This window comes from Dendrobates tinctorius, unplaced genomic scaffold, assembly GCF_039654945.1.
Source record: "Dendrobates tinctorius isolate UK_male_01 unplaced genomic scaffold, ASM3965494v1 ptg000258l, whole genome shotgun sequence".
NCBI classification, from domain to species: Eukaryota; Metazoa; Chordata; class Amphibia; order Anura; family Dendrobatidae; genus Dendrobates; species Dendrobates tinctorius.
This window is the reverse complement of record NW_027361925.1, coordinates 3,860,556-3,881,749: the sequence shown is the minus strand read 5'-3', so window position 1 is coordinate 3,881,749 and position 21,194 is coordinate 3,860,556. Positions and strand designations below refer to the sequence as shown.

The following is a 21,194-nucleotide window of genomic DNA, read 5'->3' as shown; positions in this document are numbered from 1 at the left end:
TCTCAATCCAATAGAGCATCTTTGGGATGTGGTGGAACGGGAGATTCGCATCAGGGATGTGCAGCCGACAAATCTGCGCCAACTGTGTGATGCCATCATGTCAATATGGTCCAAAATCTCTGAGGAATGCTTCCAGCACCTTGTTGAATCTCTGCCACGAAGAATTGAGGCAGTTCTGAAGGCAAAAGGGGGTCCAACCCCTTACTAGCATGGTGTACCTAATAAAGTGGCCAGTGAGTGTATGTAGTATGCATGTTGTATGTATGTAGCATGTATGTGGTATATATGTAGTATATATGTAGTATGCATGTTGCATGCATGTGGTATATATTTAGTATGTATGTTGCATGTATGTAGTGTATGTATGTAGTATGTATGTTGCATGTATGTAGCATGTAGTGTGTATGTTGCACGTATGTAGCATGTAGTATATATGTATTATGTATGTAGCATGTAGTATATATGTAGTATGCATGTTGTATGTATGTAGCATGTATGTGGTATATATGTAGTATATATGTAGTATGCATGTTGCATGTATGTGGTATATATTTAGTATGTATGTTGCATGTATGTAGTGTATGTATGTAGTATGTATGTTGCATGTATGTAGCATGTAGTGTGTATGTTGCATGTATGTAGCATGTAGTATATATGTATTATGTATGTAGCATGTAGTATATATGTAGTATGCATGTTGTATGTATGTAGCATGTAAATTTTTTTTTTTTTTTTACATTCAACACATTAGCCGGATGATGGGACTACTACTGTCCCATCATTGGCTAATGTGCCAATCACTGTCATGGTAGCAGGCATCGCCCGATGGGACTTGTAGTCCCATCGGGCGATGCCTGCACAGACCCTCGGAGCCTGCACAGACCACCGGCAGGCCGGCACAGCCCCCCGGCAGGCCGGCACAGACCCCCGGAGCCTGCACAGACCACCGGCAGGCCGGCACAGCCCCCCGGCAGGCCGGCACAGACCCCCAGAGCCTGCACAGACCACCGGCAGGCCGGCACAGCCCCCCGGAGCCTGCACAGACCACCGGCAGGCCGGCACAGCCCCCCGGCAGGCCGGCACAGACCCCCGGAGCCTGCACAGACCACCGGCAGGCCGGCACAGCCCCCCCGGAGCCTGCACAGACCACCGGCAGGCCGGCACAGCCCCCCGGAGCCTGCACAGACCACCGGCAGGCCGGCACAGACCCCCGGAGCCTGCACAGACCACCGGCAGGCCGGCACAGCCCCCCGGAGCCTGCACAGACCACCGGCAGGCCGGCACAGCCCCCCGGAGCCTGCACAGACCACCGGCAGGCCGGCACAGCCCCCCGGCAGGCCGGCACAGACCACCGGAGCCTGCACAGACCACCGGCAGGCCGGCACAGCCCCCCGGCAGGCCGGCACAGACCCCCGGAGCCTGCACAGACCACCGGCAGGCCGGCACAGCCCCCCGGAGCCTGCACAGACCACCGGCAGGCCGGCACAGCCCCCCGGAGCCTGCACAGACCACCGGCAGGCCGGCACAGCCCCCCGGCAGGCCGGCACAGACCACCGGAGCCTGCACAGACCACCGGCAGGCCGGCACAGCCCCCCGGCAGGCCGGCACAGCCCCCCGGAGCCTGCACAGACCACCGGCAGGCCGGCACAGCCCCCCGGAGCCTGCACAGACCACCGACAGGCCGGCACAGCCCCCCGGAGCCTGCACAGACCACCGGCAGGCCGGCACAGACCCCCGGAGCCTGCACAGACCACCGGCAGGCCGGCACAGCCCCCCGGAGCCTGCACAGACCACCGGCAGGCCGGCACAGCCCCCCGGAGCCTGCACAGACCACTGGCAGGCCGGCACAGCCCCCCGGCAGGCCGGCACAGACCACCGGAGCTGGCTGCACAGACCACCGGCAGGCCGGTACAGACCCCCCGGACAGTCGGCACAGCCCCCCCGAAGGCCCGAACTGACGGCGCATCATGATGCGCACAGACAGCGCATCATGATGACGTCATTTCGGCAGCCAATCAGAGCCACAAAAGTGGCTCATTGCATTTTGGACTTCCGATTCCGGTATCCGATACGAAAAAAGTATCGGTACTCGGTATCGGAATTCCGATACGGCAAATATCGGCCGATACCCGATACTTGCGGTATTGGAAAGCTCAACACTAGTGGTGAGCACTTTGAACCCCCAAGTGCTTCACAGAACTTTATAACGCCCGGGCGAGAAAATAAAAAAACATTTTTTTTCCACAAAAATTATTTTTTTGGCCCCCATTTTTTATTTTCTTAAGGGTAACAGGAGAAATTGGACCCCAAAAGTTGTTTTGCAATTTGTCCTGAGTATGCTGATACCCCATATGTGGGGGTAAAACACTGTTGGGGCGCACAGCAGAGCTTGGAAGGGAAGGAGCACCGTTTGACTTTTTCAACGCAGAATTGGCTTGAATTGAGATCAGATGCCATGTTGCATTTTTAGAGCCCCTGATGTGCCCAAATAGTGGGAACCCCCCAATTCTAACTCCAACTCTATCCCCAATACACCCCTAACCCTAATCTCAGCCCTAACCCTAGCGGGAAAATGGAAATAAATACATTTTTTAATTTTATTATTTTTCCCTAACTAAGGGGGTGATAGCGGGGGGTTTGATTTACTATTTATGGCGGTTTTTATGTTTGGCAGCTGTCATACGCTAAAAGACGCTTTTTATTGTAAAAATAGTTTTTGCATCACCACATATTGAGAGCTATAATTTTTCGATATTTTGACCCACCGAGTCATGTGAGGTCTTATTTTTTGCGAGACGAGTTGACGTTTTTATTGGTACCATTTTTGGGCAAGTGACATTTTTTGATCGCTTTTTATTCTGATTTTTGGGACGCAGAATGAACAAAAACAAGCATTTCAAGAATTTCTTTTGGGGGGTGCGTTTACACCGTTCCGCGTGCGGTAAAATTGATAAGGCAGTTTTATTCTTCGGGTCAGTATGATTACAGCGATACCTCATTTATGTCTTTTTTTATGTTTTGGCGCTTTTATGCAATAAAAACAATTTTATACAAAAAAATAATTATTTTTGCATCGCTTTATTCTGCGAGCTATAACTTTTTTACTTTTTCACTGATGATGCTGTATGGCAGCTCATTTTTTACGGGACAAGATGACGTTTTCAGCGGTACCATGGTTATTTATATCCGTCTTTTTGATTGCGCATTATTGCACTTTTTGTTTGGCGGTATGATAATAAAGCATTATTTTTGTTTTTTATTTTTTAAGGGGTTCGCTAAAGGGATTAACTAATAGGACAGTTTTATAGGGAGGGTCGTTATGGACAATACGAAATGTGTACTTTTATTTTGTTTGTTTTTTATTTCCAAAAAATGAATTTATTAGGGAATATTTTTTTTATTTATTTAGCGATTTTTTTTATAAATTATTTTTACACTTCTTTTTTTTTAACTTTGTCCCAGGGGAGACATAACTGTCATGTGACAGATCGCTGACCTGTGAAATAGGTAGAAAAAGCTACTGATCACACAAAAACAGGGATCACCACATCATGTACCAATTTTATTACAGAAAGACCACACCATAGATAAAAAAAAACATTTAAAAAGTCATGAAATGACACATGAAAGAACACACAAGGCTCATAATAGAGCCAACAAAAACTCACCCTATATCATGAGAGCTACTGAGTGAGCTCAAAAAATGATACACAATTACAGTGCGGTAATGCCTACATAAAAAATATATATATGACCCAAGGCTGTTCCTGATGATGGAAGAAGAGAGGGCCCAAAAAATAATGGGTATACCACAATAATCACTATGTCAGAATAAAGACCAATATTAGCACAATATACCACACATATACCATAAGAGAGTGGCACTCCACAAGCTCCCCCCCAGCGATGTGCTGCGCTGCTCCGGGGGCTCAGGGAAGCACGGAGGGAGCCCCCTCCCTGCCGATGCTTCCCTAAACCCCCGGTACACTGCGATCGTGTTTGATCGCAGTGTGGTAGGGGTTAACATGCCGGGGGCGGTCCGTGACCGCCCCTGACATATAGTGCTGGGTGTCAGCTGTGATAATCAGCTGACTCCCGGCCATGATCAGTGGCTCTCACCACGTGAGCGCCACTGATCGCTATGACGTACTATCCTGTCCATGCCAGCATCAGTAGGGGTAGCAAAACTACCAGCCTCACCTCCACCAGCATGATTAGGCACATGGCAGGAAAGCACCCGACTTTGTGGGCCCAACCCCAGGGTCCACGAACAGTGTCTGCAGGTGACACCGCTTCTCCCGCTGTTGTGCATGAAGCCAATCCCCTGTCCATGGTGCATGCGAAGATGCCTACTGCCCTGCACCTGTCGCTGCACACACTCAACTAGCACCATCATCAAGCACGTCCACGTCCTTGTCCCAGTGCAGCGTCCAGTTGTCTATAACCCAGTCCTTGGAATGCTAGAGCAAATACGCAGCCAACGCCCCACAGGCCACACTACTAAATTCACACATTTCTTGTCTGCTTGCTCTCAAAATGGTGACTTTTAGGTTCGTAGAGAAGGAAGCTTTCCACAACCTGATGGTGGCGGCTGTCTCTCGGTACTCAGTCCCCAGCCACCACTATTTCTCCCGGTGTACCATCCCCTCATTACACAAGCACTTTTCCCACAACATTATACATGCCCTCAACAATGCAGTTACTGAGAAAGTCAACCTAGCCACGGACACGTGGACAAGAGCTTGTGTGCAGGGACGGTACATCACGCTGAAGGCACACTGGGTTAACATAGTGGAAGCCTGGACCCAGTCTGACCTTGGGATGGAACACGTCCTCCCGATGCTGAGGATTGCGGGCCCTACACCAATCAGGGTTGCCCCCCTAGTCTACAGCTCCAGCACCTCCTCCTCTTCCTCCTTTTCAGCCTCCATCTCCGAAATGACCAAATCAGTCACAAGCTGGTAGCACTGCAGCACTGTCTCAGGCAAGCGGCAACAGGCTGTACTGAAGCTAATATGCTTAGGTGACAAACCGCACAATGCTGAAGAGTTGTGGACAGCTCTGAAAGAGCAGGCAAATCTGTGGCTGACACTGCTGAACCTACAGCGTGGCATGGTCAGGTCATGTGTCACAATGGCCGGAACCTTGTGGCGGCTTTGAAGCAAGGCGAGCTCACACAGCCTGGCCCATGTGCTTAACCTCATTGTTCAACGGTTTCTCAAAACCTACCCAGAGCTGCCGAACCTGCTTGTCAAAGTACTCCACCTGTGTGCCCGTTTTAAAAAGTCAAATACAGCTTCCACTGCCTTTGATGTTCTTCAGCAGCGTGGCTCACCGACTGTTTTGTGATGTCTCCACATATTGGAACTCTACAATGCATATGTTGGAAAGGATTTGTCAGCCGAAGAGGGCAGTTATTGACTACCAGCATCAACAAGGCCATCGGTATTCAGGTCAGACTCCACACATAAGACCTCAGGAGTGGACATGGATGTCAGACATATGTACCATCCTCCAAAAGTTTGAGGACTCTACGAAGATGGTGAGTGGCGATGATGCCATAATTAGCATCACCATCCCGCTTCTCTGTGTTATGAAACGCTCTCTGCTCACAATCAAAGAGGATGCATTGAGGAGATGAAGTTAGGAACCATGCAAGGGTGATTACACACAGCCCAGCCACAATTCATCCCAACGTGGCTTGGGTGACAGTGGAGGAAGAACAGGAGCTTGTTTCAAGAGCTATAGATGGTACTACAAGCACAACTGTCATACCGTCTGTTCAGCTTGGATGGCCTGAGTGTCATGGTCCAGTCCGGAGTTTATTTTCTGCTGTCTTCACTCTGGACTGGTTATGCAGGAGTTAATCTCCTCGGCCTCGTTCTGGAGCTAGCTGGGCTATTTTAGTCTGCCACAGCCTGCTGACCAGTGTTAGTGATAGCTCAAGCTTCCAGTTTAGAGCCTCTGACCCTTGTACCTTGATGATCCTCCTGCCTTTGATTTGTATCCACGTGTATGACCCGGACTGATCTCTGACCCCGTCTCTTGGTATTCGCCTCTGCTGCTACATTCTCTGTCTGGCTTTTTATTCCACGGCTTGTGCCCGGACTACGTCTTTCGCCTCACGTTTTTGGACCCCCTGCTCATGTTTGGCTTTCTGACCCTCGGCTTGATATTTTGACTATGTCTATTGCTGCTACTTCTGGCACGTCTGCTCCTGATCATTTCTGACTCGGTTCATCTGACCATTCTCTTGTTACCTGTGACACCTGTGTGGTTGCTCTGTGTTGCTAATCATAGTGTGTAACCTCTCTTCCCTCACCAGCTCCCCCTGGTGGAGGTTTCACTTCATTATCACTAACCTATACATTTAGGCTATGTGCCCACGTTAGCGTTTTTAAACGCTCAGGAAACTGATCCCCTTCCCAGAAAACATGCGTTTCTTGCACGTTTTTTGCACAAAAGACGCACGTTTGACGCGTTTTTTTCCGCGCATTTTCTGGGAACATCGGAAAAGGCTAAAAATGCTCAGCAATGTGGAAATTAATGAGCATGCTGCGTTTTTAGCTGCTAAGTGATTCCTGAGCGTTTAAAAACGCATGCATAGGCACAAAAAGCCAAAAACGCTGCAGAAACGCTTAAAAAAACGCAACGTGGGCACACAGCCTTAAATGGGATTTTGCACTTTTTTTTTCTCTGGTCATTGATCTGCTGCATAACTTGGCAGATCAAGTGTCCAGTTTGCTGCAAAAGGTGCCGGATTTTTCTGTGAGACATCAGTCCCTTGTCATGTCTCATACCCACTTACAGAAAAAACTGACTGAGACTTTTAAGACCATGCAGGGAAACACCTCTCATATTGTTAGTCTACCAGGTGACTCTGTAGATTTTTATTTTGCACCCTCCTGAACCTTCGGTTAAACTTCCTGACTCGTTTTCTGGCGAAAAAGATAAATTTTGCATATTCAGGGAGAGTTGTAAATTATGATTTTCTCTTAGACCCCGATCATCTGGGGATGAAACTCAGCGGGTAGGGATTATTATCTCCTTACTTAGGAGATAATACTTAGGGAGGGTCCCCAATCCTGGGCTTTCTCGCTGCCCCCTACTGTCCCTGAACGGATGTCGGTAGATAGGTTCTTTGAGGCCCTAGGACTTATCTATGATGAACCAGACCATACTAGGGTGGCAGATGACACTATTATAGGTCTGGTTCAGGGGAAGAACTCAGCCGAATGGTACAGCTCCGAATTCCGTCAATGGTCCACTGAGGTGTCCTGGGATGACTCCGCACTGAGATGTCTGTTCAGGAAGGGACTGTCAGATTGCTTGAACAATGCTCTGGCTCTCCATCCACCTCCCAGCTCATTGGAGGAGGCTATGACTCAAGCTATCCGTATGGATCGGAGGCTGCGGGAGGGAGGTGTTACACAGCGAGGGATTCCGTTGTTCCCTGCTAACCCTGATGTTTTGCTTCCGTCTGAACCTATGGAGGTGAGAGCCACCGACCCCCAGAAGAAAGAGAGGAAATGGCGACGTGATGGAAAGCTGTGTTTTTACTACGGAGATCCCGGACATTGGAAAAAGGACTGCCCCTCCTGTCCACCGACTAACAAGCGGCTGAGTCTGGGTGATTATCGTGGCGGTCACCCAGACTCTCAGGTACCTTTTTTTACATTTTCAAAGACACTGTTAAAGGTGGAACTTGATGTTGAGAACGGCTTTTTCCATACTTTGGCTTTTGTAGACTGTGGGTCATCCCTGAACCTGATTGACTCTAAGCTCGTCGCCCGCTGTAGATTAGGGACAGTGAGGTTGGAGACTCCCTTAAAAATTGTGGCTATTGACTCTACACCTCTCACTAAGGATGGTCTCCATTTCAGTTCTAAAGAATTCACCCTCAGTGTGGGGGCCCTACACCAGGAACACATGTCATGCTTTGTTTTGGATAACCTCCCTGCTGGCCTGGTGTTAGAGTTTCCCTGGTTGCAATGGCATAACCCTGTTATTGACAGGGGGTCCTGGGATATTGTTAAATGGGGACCTGGTTGTTCTGAAAATTGTCTTGCTACTGTGTCTATGTCTTCCCTCAGTCTGTAGGGTATTCCGCAGTACTTTGAGGATGTGTTCTCCGAAAAGGAGGCTGAGGTTCTACCACCACACCACCCATTCGATTGTGCCGTTGATCTTGTTCCCGGTGCCAAATTGCCCAAAGCCCGTCTGTACAATCTCTCTGGCCCTGAGCAGGATTCTATGAAGCAGTATATCTCTGAAAGCCTCCGTAAAGGGCATATTCGGCCATCTGTCTCTCCTGTGGCAGCAGGGTTCTTTTTTGTAAAAAAAAAAAAAAAGAATGGTGGTTTACACTGATGTCTCGATTTTCAAGAACTGAATAAGATCACCATAAGAAACACTTATCCTCTCCCACTGATACCTGATTTGTACAATCAATTATCGGGGGCCAGGTGGTTCTCTAAGATGGACCTCAGGGGAGCATACAATCTCATCCGTATGCGGGAGGGGGATGAGTGGAAAACTGCGTTTCTCACCTCTGAGGGTATGTTTGAAAATTTGGTTATGCCGTTCGGTTTGACTAACGCACCAGCGGTATTCCAGAATTTCATTAACTATGTTTTTTCTGACTTTATTGGATGCTTTGTGGTAGTTTATCTTGATGATCTACTCATATATTCTTCTGATAGACAAAGTCACATGGGTCATCTTCATGCAGTTCTCCAGAGGCTCAGGGAGAACTCACTCTTTACCAAACTGGAGAAGTGTTCATTTTTTGCTCAAGAATTGTCCTTTCTAGGGGTCATTCTGTCCGCTGAGGGGTTTTGTATGGACCCTAGGAAGGTACAGGCCATTGTGGATTGGGTGCAACCCAGAGATCTCAAGGGTCTTCAGCAATTTCTGGGTTTCACCAATTACTATAGGAAATTCATCAAGGGGTTCACTCAAGTGGTCAAACCCCTTACTGATCTCACTCGAAAGGGGGCTGATCTTAAAAACTGGTCAGCTCCAGCTGTGGCAGCATTTTCTTTGTTAAAAAATGGTTTCATGACTGTCCCGGTACTGGTTCATCCTGATTTGTCTAAACCATTTATCATAGATGTGATCGCCTCTGAGGTCGGAGTGGGGGCTGTGTTGTCCCAGGGGCCCACCACATTAACTAACTTAAGACCCTGTGCCTTCTTTTCAAAAAAATTTCCTCTGCTGAGAGAAATTATGATGTGGGTAACTGGGAGTTGTTGGCCATTAAATTAACAATTGAAGAATGGAGGCATTTTTTTGGAGGGGGCTGTCCATCGTATCACTGTCATTACAGAATTGGGGACCCTCCCTAAGTAAGGAGATAATAATCCCTACCCGCTGAGTCTCATCCCCAGACAATCGGGGTCTAAGAGAAAATCATAATTTACAACTCTCAAAGTTTTGGAAGATGCTGACGGAGTACCTTGCTCACCGTACCAGCGACCTCCATGATTCCTCTGTGCCTTATAATTATTTGGTATCCAAGCTGGATATATGGCATGAACTGGCACTCTATGCCTTGGAGGCCCTAGCCTTCTCTGCTGCTAGCGTTTTGTCAGAATGGGTATTTAGTGCCGCTGGTGGAATTATAACAGAGAAGCACATCGACTTGTCAACTGAAAAAGCTGACAAGCTGACTCTTATAAAAATGAACAAGGGTTGAATTGGACCAGACTTCTCTACACCACCAAAAACTGAATGGAACGGCCAGCAGTCAAAATGTCACATAAAAATCAATACTTTATTAATGATCTGTAATTGGACAAAGGTACATGGGAGGGGGGGAAAAACGACTCACCAAAGGCTAGACAAAAGGCCTAGTATGTCACCCACATCAAACAGGATAACAACCCCTGTGTAGGTCCATGTAATTGGAACATTCGTTCTTTATTATATATATTCGTTACTGTCAGTTAGTTCCTGATGCCCCCGGTTATCATGCCGATGTATACTTTATTTACCAACTATGGGGTAACTTTGTATGAACTCCTGATTAATGTGACCATACGGGGTTGTTATCCTGTTTGATGTGGGTGACATACTAGGCCTTTTGTCTAGCCTTTGGTGAGTCGTTTTTCCCCCCTCCCATGTACCTTTGTCCAATTACAGATCATTAATAAAGTATTGATTTTTATGTGACATTTTGACTGCTGGCCGTTCCATTCAGTTTTTGATTCCTTGTGATTGCCGTTGTCCAGACTATTTGTCCTTCATGTGTATGTGTATTGGTTTTGTATATATCTGCCATGTGACTAATTGAGATTCTTTTGGTCCCATACACATAATGAATTCCACAATCTTCATTTATTTTTTTTTCTCTACACCACCGAATGATAGCAGCAAAACAAAGTCCAATCCAGTGTCTTTTTTTGGGAGGTCTATTCCCATGCACCTCTTCACACACACACATGGGTACACGCTTCCTGATTTGGCCTATTTGCTGTTGTCCTCCTACTTCTCCTCATCATCCACCACCACTAGATCACCAGGGTGATTGTGGTCCGTGATACAACACCCATATTAGTTGTAAAGGGTGTTAATGATGCCCATCAACAAATTTTTTATACAGTATGTTGATGTATACCCCCAGGGGGAAATGTTTGTCGGCCCATACACTTACTGCAAGGGCATTACAAGTATAGGAGACCCGCTCCTTTGTAATGGGAACAGATTTTTAGGAGATCCTCTTCCACGTCTCTTCATCCACCACTAGATCACCAGGATGACCGTGATCCGTGATGCAACACCCACATTAGTGTTCTAAAGAGTGTTTATGATGCCCGTCAACAATTTTTTATATAGTATGTTGATGTATACCCCCCCGGGGGAAGTGTTTTTCAGCCCATATACATACTGCATGGGCATTACAAGTATAGAAGACCCGCTCCTTTGTAATGGGAACAGATTTTTAGGAGGCCCTCCTCCACATCTCTTCCTAGGGGTATTGAGGTGCGTCCAAATTTTGGGCAGGTCTTGCATTCACTGCATAGGCAAGCAGTATGGGAGACCCACTTCCTAATAATGGGAACTATAGGGGTTGGTCAGCTTCAACAATGCAATTCTCCACTTCCGGGTCTTCAGGCTCAAAATTGACATACTCCAATGCAGGTTCTTCAGGCTCAACACTGAAATGCTCCACTGCTGATTCTTCAGGCTCAACATTGCAATTCTCCAATGCAATTCACTGCATAGGCAAACGATATGGGAGCACCAAATTGATAATAATAGGAATTTTGGTTTCATGTGGCCATCCAGGACGCCTGTTCAAATGGTTATTGGGGTGCGTCCAAATTTAGAGCAGGCCTTGCATTCACTTCATGGGCAAACAGTATGGGAGTACCAAATGAGTAATAATGGGAACTTTTGTTTTATGTGGCCATCCAGGACGTCTGTTCAAAGGGTTATTGTGGTGTGTGTAACTTTGGGGCAGAGTAGGCGTTGCATTTAATACATAGGCAAACAGTATGGGAGTACCAAATGAGTAATAAAGGGAATTTTGGTTTCATGTGGCCATCCAGGACATCTGTTCAAAGGGTTATTGGGGTGCATCCATATTTTGGGACAGGCCTTGCATTCAATACATAGGCAATAGCAGTATAGGAGACCCACTGTTTAATAATGGAAACAACAAAGCATAGTCGGCTGATGGCTCTCTAAGAATAGTGAGCACCAAGGACTGACTGCTAGTCTTTAAGAATAGTAAAGGCTGCCTAGTGACCCTATAAAAATAGGTTTTGTGACTTTTAGAGTCCCTCCTTCATAAATGAAACAGGATGTGTCTGATGATGTGTCACACACCACATGGCCAGATAAAATGTTAAAATGATATTTGCCTTGGTTGAAAGCTATGCTAAAATTGAAAAACGCATCAAAAATGCTACATGTGAACATAGCCCAAGTGGTGGAGGAACATTTCTGTTTTTGGCTATTTATTTTGCCTTACATACAAATCATTAGCCTGGAAAGGATGTTCCTAAACATATTTCCCAGGAAAATCCATTTTGGTTTTGTTTTTGTATGTGTTATTGTGCGCCTGTAAAAGTGGCGTAAAACTCTGACAACATTGTTCACAGCAGTGACCTGGGAGTCAGAAATGCTTCCAGGGGTCTTCCTCTTGATGTTCCCATGTCATTTGAGCACTGTTTCCCTTGATTTCCGACGTTTTTAGACCCTAAATAGACTCCCGGGGGGGGCCGTGGCAAAAATGCTCAAATTTCCCATAAACTAACATTGGGCTCGTTGCTCGGGTCAAGGACCCGAGTATTTCTATAAGCTCGACCTGAGCAACAAGCACCTGAGCATTTTACTGATCTCCCTTCTCTAATTACCATGTACACAAACCAAGCAAAATTCATTAATAACTCCTTCAACTCTCCTTCTCATATGTGCTCCTCTCCCAACGATAGCCATTCAACAAATGCTAGCTCTGAGGAGAATTTGTAACAGAGCCCAGATTATAAAAGGAATGGCTAACTGAGCACTGCGATTTTCAACATGGCCGATTAACCCCTGTTCTGCCAGAATAAATAAACCCATTTAAAAGGAAGGAGAAGTGCTTCTTCTGAGAGCCAGAGTAGGAGCAATCAGACGCTGCCGTATTCTGGCTCCCCATTGTCGTGGTAACCCCGTGACAGTTGTGGCGTCTTTCGATTTGCCATGGCAGGCTACAGAATAAACCTTAACCTAGCTGTTAGTCATAGCGTAAAAGTTGTGATGCTTACATAGGCTAAAAAAGCGACTGATCCTAAAGAGGGACAAAGTATTAGTTGACACCAGTGCATTTTGTCTGGAAGAAGTAATGAGGTGTGAATAAAAAGCTAAATTTGGCATCAAAAGGGGAAGATTGAGTTTGAATTCTATTGGATCCACAAGTAGACCACTAGATGTTTAGACCTGAGGTTTAATTTGCTTCTAGAAATATGATGTGCTGGAGCCTGTCAAAGCTGAAATTCCTACACTGAGGTCTGCAGAAATCAGAATGATCTTCTTTAAGGTAACGTAGATAATGTTATGCAGAGTTAGCTAATTCAGTAACTACTACTACAGTGCTGAGCTTAAACCCAGGGGGATTGAGAGGGTTGCCATATCACAACTCTGAAGGTCTTGAGAATCTACGACTCGTTTCTGATGTAGGTGTAAGAAGGTGAGACAAGATGGAGTCAGCGCTGTACGGTGCCGTTTAAGGCCGGAACTATCGGGGCTGTCACCACTGTTGGTGGGGAAATTGTCCTCTGAGAGGGAGGGACCTTTCTGTCAGACAGCAGGGGGCACGGGGTATAAAAGGAGACCTGAGCACAGGAATGGGGCAGACTTGGTGGGAAGGTGACAGGAGATGGTTGACTCCCTCTCTGCTGCTCCTACTGACGACTCCTCTGTTTTCATACCTCTGTGTGCTGACCTTGAGATTGCTCTTCATACGATTGAGTTACATCTGTATCCGTACCGTTGACTACCCCTGCTTCATCCAAGATACAGGAACAACAGCTTAGAGACTACTCCGAAAGATCAAGGATTTTTGCGACTAGTGCACATGCTCGCAACCTGTGCCCGGCGCCATTTCTGGGACATTTATACAAAGGACTGTTTCCAATGTTCCAGCATACCAAAGACCAAGAGGACTGAATCCTTCGGCATTGTCTGGCGGCAGTGTTACTCGTTTCTTCGCAGCAGAGCCAGAGACTTTGTGCACCGTTTGAGACACCACCGGGAGATATTCCAGCTTTCCCCCTGCTAGAACTGCAACTGATAAGTGTCCCGTTTTTCTTGTTTATTCTTTTGCCATTGCCTCTACCTCCCTGCGTGGAGTATTACTGTTATTGATTTTTTAGTACATTTTTGTTAACTTGTTAAATCTGTCTCCGATTACTCACTGCATCAAATGAACTGTTTCCTCTCTTACATTACAATAACAGTGTTACTCATAGATAGCGATGGGTCAACCTGACGAGTTAAGTTCAGGGTTCGTACTGAACACCTAGTGTTTGTGTACAGACCCCGAACACAGACACCAGGAAGTCCGTGTTACTGTTTGGGTTCGGCATCTGAACATCGGGTTTTTCCCACGCTGTTATCTGCATGACAGGGTGAGAAACACCAGCGGCTTTGATCAGCAGTAAGATCATAACCACTGGTCAGACAGCTGCGGTTCCCATGCTTTCAGTTGACAGTGTGAGCAAGCAGCTGGGACCGGCGGTAAAAATTTTACCTCAGGGCAAGGGCGTCAGCTGGTGAGAGAGTACTGCTCCCATGAGTCTATGCCTACTGTTGCCGAATGTAGGTGCCACTGAGGGTTGTATTCATCAGCCAGCACCTGTGCTATAAACAAATTAAAAAATGATGAGCGAAGGCAAAAATGACAATTGCGGGATGTAACCCCCAGCTGTCAGCTTCTTCATGGCTGGCTATCAAGAACAGAGGGGTTCCAATGTAGTTTTTTATTATTATTTAAATAAAACATTTTAAAAAAACAGTGTTGGGTCCCCCATTTTTGTCCATGTCCCAGGTAAAAAAAAGAAAAATAATGAGCAAACATATCATTCACTGGTCCGATGTGAAGATAATCCATACTGTCCTATGATTATCTGGATTTTTTGGATAGCGGTCACATCAGTAATGTGACCTCTTTGCCTGAAGCTGAAACATATTGACAGGAGTGTAATCGCTCCTACAGTGTCTAGCGCTGAGCTGCCGTGAGAAAAATTACCAGAGTTCAAACCAGATGAATCACAGTAACCTCCTGTACCACACCTTTTAGGTTCGCAAAGTTCACAGCCTCGGGTGTCCTGGCAGCTGCGATACCCAGAAACCTCATGGCAACTTTGATGAACATTTTAGGGTTACTGGAATTTCCAGCTGCTGGAACACCTGGAGCCTGTGAACTAATGGGTTCATCAGGTTTAAACTCCGGTGAACTTTATCATGGCAGCACAGCGTTAGACACAGCAGGACTGATTGTGTTCCTGTCAACGTGTTCGAGCTGGGGGGATGGCGTTGGCATAATTGATGTGACCACTATCCAAATCATCTGGATCGTTGTGGGACAGTATGGATAATTGTCTCATTGGACAGGTGAGGGATATGATTGTTTATTATTTTTCTTTTTTTTACAGGGGGACAAGGGAATCAGTGGATTAGGTATAAGGTGAGTATCATAGTTGTTTATTATTTTCCATGGCCCCTTACTAGAATACCAGCTGTCTGCTTTAGCTTGGCTGGTTGTCAAAAATGGGGGGGCACCACATCATTTTTTAACATTATTTTTTTAAATAATTTAAAAAACGGCATGGGGACCCCTCTTTTCTTGATAACCAACAATGATAAAGCTGACAGTTGAGAGTTGCAGGCGACAGCTGTCAGTTTTGCCTGCGCCGGTTATCAAAAACAGAACAGACCACACATCATTTTTTATTTATTTACAGCACAGGCGCTGGCTGATGAATACACTCCTGACACACTGAGAGCAACACCGCAAAAGAAATGCTAGCACAGACTTCCAGCATCCGTTGTTTCAGATGCTGCACATCTCGTATCGTCACAGCATAGACAATTGCCTTCAGATGACCCCAAAGGTACAAGTCTAAGGGGGTCAGATCGAGAAACCGTGGTGTCCATTCAACTTGCCCACGATGACCAATCCCCTTTCCAGGAAGCTGTTCATGTAGGAATGCTCGGACCTGACACCCATAGTTGATGGTATGGTGAGGTAATGGGGTACAAAGATAGTGGGGCTATTCTTCATCAATGGAAATCTCAATGCCACGGAATATCTGAATTTGCTACAAGATGATGTGTTGCCCTTTTCATGCACTGAAGATGGCACGTTCCCTGAGTTTTTCCAGCAAGATGGTGCACCACTACATTATGGGTGTCAGGTCCGAGCATTCCTACAAGGAATCTGACCCCCTTAGACTAGAATTTCTTCTGTGGTATTGCTATCAGTGTGTTAAGAGTGGGAGAAGAGGGTTGCATTGACAATCCAACACAATGGGCAGCACTTTGAACACATTTTATAAGTGGTCATAAACTGGTAAATAACTCATGAAAGAATAAAGTTATGTTAAAACCAAGCAGACCATTGTTTTCTTGTGAAATTCTCAATGAGTTTGATGTGTCACATGACCCTCTTCCCATTGGAAAAAATAAAGTTGGATCCACAATGGCCAACTTTAAAATGGCCACCATGGTCACCACCCATCTTGAAAAGTTTCCCCCCTCCCATTTACTTATGTGCCACAAACAGAAAGATGATAGCTCAGAAGAACACATTAAGCAATCTGGCATTTTATTCATAAGCCATTACCCATAGGCCACTGATTATATACCATAGCTTAATTGAGTCCCCTCCTTACTTACCCATCCATCATCAACCATATTACTCAACTTTGAGAACCTTTTATAAAAGCAGACTTCTTTTGAGCAATGAAGAGTTACTTGACCTTTATATTTCTTTCTTTTATTTTCAGATAGTGCTGATCCTCACGGCCATCTGTCAGATAGCTCTTGGAATTGTCCTGCCATTTATTTCATTGGGCAGTATTACTTTCTACAGTGGAATCGAGTACTGGTCAACAATTTTTGTAAGTAGGATATAGCATCTATTTAAGTTGTTTGTAATCCATTTCACAGGTATCGTTGTAAGTAAGGTTCTAATTCTTAAATAGTTGTAAAATGAGCTGAATGTACCGTAATTAAGAATGCTATAAAAAGTAGTGCAAAAGATAAGACTATTCAACCATCCAAAGTTGCTTCCAGTAATAGTGCACAGTAATCACAACAGAGCAACAGCAGGGGAAGAAACCCAACAGCCTCACAGCATCAAAAATTTTTTTTTTTTTTTATTTTGTAAAAATATTTGCATTTTTTCATAGTTTTATGATAGAGAAAAAAACTGGCAGCATTGTGTTCAGATATGCGTATTCGGAGTGAGAAAGAAATTGCACCATGCTGCGATTTGACTCCGAAATCGGATTGGTGTGTGAAGAAAATCGCATGCCATATCGACCATTAGTCTGCTATCCGATTTTTACGGATACTTTACAATTCTGTAGCATAGGAATGACAGCAACGGACCATAAAGGCAATTCATTTTTTTTCTGATGTATTCCCATGCACCCCATCTCACCCCAAAAAGTGTATACGGTACATGGATTATTATTTCTCTTGTCCTTCTCCTCCTACACCATATCAACAGGGTTATCAATTTAATTCGTATGTTTTGGAAGTACCCCAGTCATAAGTGTTCGAGGGCCATCAGGGGGTCCTTAGACAAAAATTTTAGAGGTCCAGTAGGTGGCCCTCACACTAAATTAATTTTCAGGGATACATTTTGTATTTTCAAAAATAACACCATACAGTTTGCAAGTGAGAGCTCAACAAACACGGTCATCTACAAGACCTAGCTTCCTATCCCACTTTGCATAGGGATATGGGACACCAATCTTGAAGCCAACACAATGCAAACAGATAGTTGGTTGGATGGCAGATAAGTCTTCCAGTCTGCTATTCAACACCCAGCCATATATTCCACACGGTTCAGTTTCACTAGCTAAGAGTCTGTACAACATAATCCTCACCCTCATCCTCCTTTCTCCCAACATGGTGAGTCCCAGGGGACAAGTTATCCTACACTCGGACACTCATAGAAGCTCTTTATATTTCCATTTGTCAATTCTAGCCTCTCACCAGCAGAGACATTAGGAGATTGCGTGTAGTAATGCTAAATATTTGAGCAGCCACACTTAGAATACGACGATGGTGGGGAACAGCAATTACTGTCTCAAGAGGTAGATGATGATGAGGCACAGTTGCGAATAAGTGATGTTGTTAGGTTAACAAGTCAGGAGGACCAGAATGCGGAAGTGTAAGACAAGGTGGTGACCCAACCTGGGAAGGTGCCATGCAGAGCAAGTACAACAGCGCAGAGGGTAAGGAGACTGCAGCACCGCAACAACAGGCAGAGGCAGTGGGGTGGCCAGAGAAGGCAGACAACTCTGCCCTAGAACACCCATGCCAAGGAACAGGTGTTACCCAGTGTGGCACATTTTTAAAGAAAATGCCGATGATAAAATAAGGATTAGAGTTGAGCGAAACAGGTTGGTCAAAGTCGCCGATCGAAACCTGACCATAGCGTGAGGTCAGCCATGCGGTCGCCAAAGTCGACTTTCCTCTTCCAGCGCCTTTTCTCAGCCAATGATCAAGGACGCACACTGTGGGCAACGCAATGACATGGGCAGTGGCCACCACCATCTTAGAGAAGGGCATTCAAGTGATTGGCTTGCTTTGTGTGGCGTCACAGTGGTTGTAAAAGCCCTGACCGCAATTTTACTTCTGCCAATGTTAGCATAGGGAGAGGTTGCTGCCGCTCTTTGTCAATAGGGAGAGTGTTAGGCAGGAAAGAAAAAAAAATCTGTGCTTCTGCTAATAGCGATTTTCACTGTACAGTTAGTGTGCAATGACAGGGGAGGATTTTTTTTGTGTGCAGCAGTGCTGGTGGTTATTAGGCTGCCTTATTAGGCTTATTAGGCTACCTGATAGCTGCATTGCTGTGTGCACACTGCTGTGCAGACTGCTTTTTTCAAAGCACTCCTACTTTTATTCTATTTTTCTGCACAGTTACCGAGCGTTCATTTTTTCACACACCATATAGAGGTGTATGCTCCTCACACACTACCGTGTACCGGCTGGTATCACGGACATATACATGCTATCTCTGTGTGACTCTGTAAAAAAATAGATGGAGATTTTAAATTTTCCATACATACACCGTATAGAGCTGTCCGCTTCTCAAACAGTATCTTATATCTGTTTTTTGGATTATGGTCAAATCTATACAGAGACAGCGTGTGTGTGTGTGAGTCTGTAAACACATATACGGACATTTCCATTTTTCCATACACCGTATAGAGCTGTCCGCTTCTCAAACAGTATCGTATATCTGCTGTTGACTCTGGAAAAAAATAGACAGAGATTTAAAATTTTCCATACATACACCGTATAGAGCTGTCCGCTTCTAAAACAGTATCGTATATCTGCCGTTTGGATTACGGTCAAATCTATACAGAGACAGAGTGTGTGTGTGACTCCGGAAATACATATACGGACATTTCCATTTTTCCATACATACACCGTATAGAGCTGTCCGCTTCAGATACAGTACCGTATATCTGCTGTTTAGATTACGGTAAAATCCATACTGAGACAGCGTCTGTGTGTGACTACGGAATGGAAAAAATAGACGTAGATTTTCATTTTTCCATACATACACCTTATACAGCTGTACGCTCCTCAAACAGTACCATATATCTGCTGGTATTTTTGGTACATTTTCCCAAACATTCGGAAGTATGGTGGAAGAGGCCATGGATGTGGGCGGGGGGGAGCTGGTAGTGATGGTGGTGGTGGTGCATCTGCTGGTTATGCCAAAAGCACAATAGCAGCTAAGGCAGGAGGTGTTGAGCCTGCGGCATCGTCTGGCACAAGAAGTGCTGTAAGGTTCCCTTTTCTGGGAGTAGGTAAACCGCTTTTAAAGCCAAAGCATCAGGAACAGGTTTTAGCTTAGATTGCCAAAACAGCCTCCAGCTCTATTGCCTCCTCTTTTGAAGTTTCAAAAACTGCAAGCAATGAGTCCTCAGTGCAGGCTTCTGGTCAGGAGCAACCCCTTTCCTTGTGTCCTTCACCCACACCAAAAGTGAAGGATGCGGCAGGCCACACTTCAGATTACTCCATGGAGCACTTTTCACATACCATGACTGGGTTATCAAGTCAAATCCTGAATTCCCCAGTCCAAGATGAATCTGACGTGGAGTGCACTGATGCACAGCCACTGCTAGATGATTCTGCTGGTACATTGACCCAGAGCACTACATTTACCTCGCAGTCTACTGAGCCAGAATCAGACCCTGATGAAACTCAGGTGCCCCTTCCCGCATACTATACCACCTCACTCGGTGACTCAGAGGAAGGTGCAGATGAAATTGAAGAGGAGGTGATGGATGACCCAGTTGTTGACCAGGATTGGCATCCATTGGGGGAAGAGGGTGCCGCTGGCAATACCTTAGAAGAGGAGAAGGATCTGCAGCAGGCATCGACATCGCAACAGCGGTTATCTGGCAGGCCCGTAGCTGTCCAAAAACGTGGTAAAAAAACAAGAGTTGCAGGACAGCTTGGCCAAACGGTCAAATTAGCACAGCGTGCAAGCCCTGAAAATTTATACCATATAGGAAGAGTGCAGTGTGGCACTTTTTTGTCCAAAATCCTATTGATGAGGCAAAGGTTATCTGTAAGAAGTGCGGAAGGACCTTTAGCCGAGGGAAAAATCTCTGAAATTTGAATACCAGTTGCATGCTTAGACATTTAACCACCATGCACTTGCACTGGATGGACTAGAAAACCTCAGGTAGCACATGTGCACCTGCTCCGACTGAAGGTAGCCAGCAATGCTCCATCGCTTCCCCCACTGTAAGCCCAACGGTAAGCACCCCACCAGCAAGAAATGTTGAGGTGTCGTCACAAAGCCAAAGCACTCAGGGAATCACAATGTTTTTGCAACGAAAGACTGAATCTAGGCCATCACCACCATCACCATCACCAACCCCCTCTCAGTCCGTCAGGTCCACCGCTAGTTCCCCCATATGCAGCTCTCAAGTCCAGCTCACCCTACCAGACACTCTGAGTAGGACAAGAAAGTACTCAACTTCTCATCCGCGTACACTGGCTTTGAACGCCTACATTGCCAAACTGATCTCATTAGAGATGATGCCCTTCTGTTTGGTTGAAAGCGAAGCGTTCCGAGAGCTCATGGCCTACGCTGTCCCACGCTATGACCTACCCAGTTGGCACTTCTTTTCTCGAAAAGCCATCCCTGCCCTTCACCTGCATGTGAAAGACCGCATTGTCCATGCACTCAAACAATCAGTGAGTGGAAAGGTGCACCTCACAACAGATGCATGGACCAGTAGGCATGGCCAGGGCCGTTACGTGTCCATCACTGCTATGAGGTAGCACTGTCATTTACTTAGGGGATTCTCGCTTGCAGCGAACAAAAACCAGCTCCGGCACGGATTTTCCATCAAATCATACAGTCCTTGTGGTTTATTCACGCCTCATAAACCACAGCAGCAACAGAAAGTTCACTTAATAGCATTACCAGCATAGCGTCCATT

At 46.0% G+C, this 21,194-nt stretch overlaps 1 protein-coding gene across 2 annotated transcripts in view; it reads left to right on the top strand.

The window, feature by feature from the left end:
• The window catches only part of LOC141069328 (membrane-spanning 4-domains subfamily A member 4A-like), a 111,464-nt gene that overhangs the window by 24,415 nt on the left and 65,855 nt on the right, over nucleotides 1-21,194 (top strand). For both annotated transcript variants that reach the window (XM_073558792.1, XM_073558793.1), the window contains exon 3: nucleotides 16,497-16,610. In XM_073558792.1, coding sequence (XP_073414893.1) covers nucleotides 16,497-16,610 — 114 coding nt within the window. The remainder of the gene's footprint in view (nucleotides 1-16,496; nucleotides 16,611-21,194) is intronic.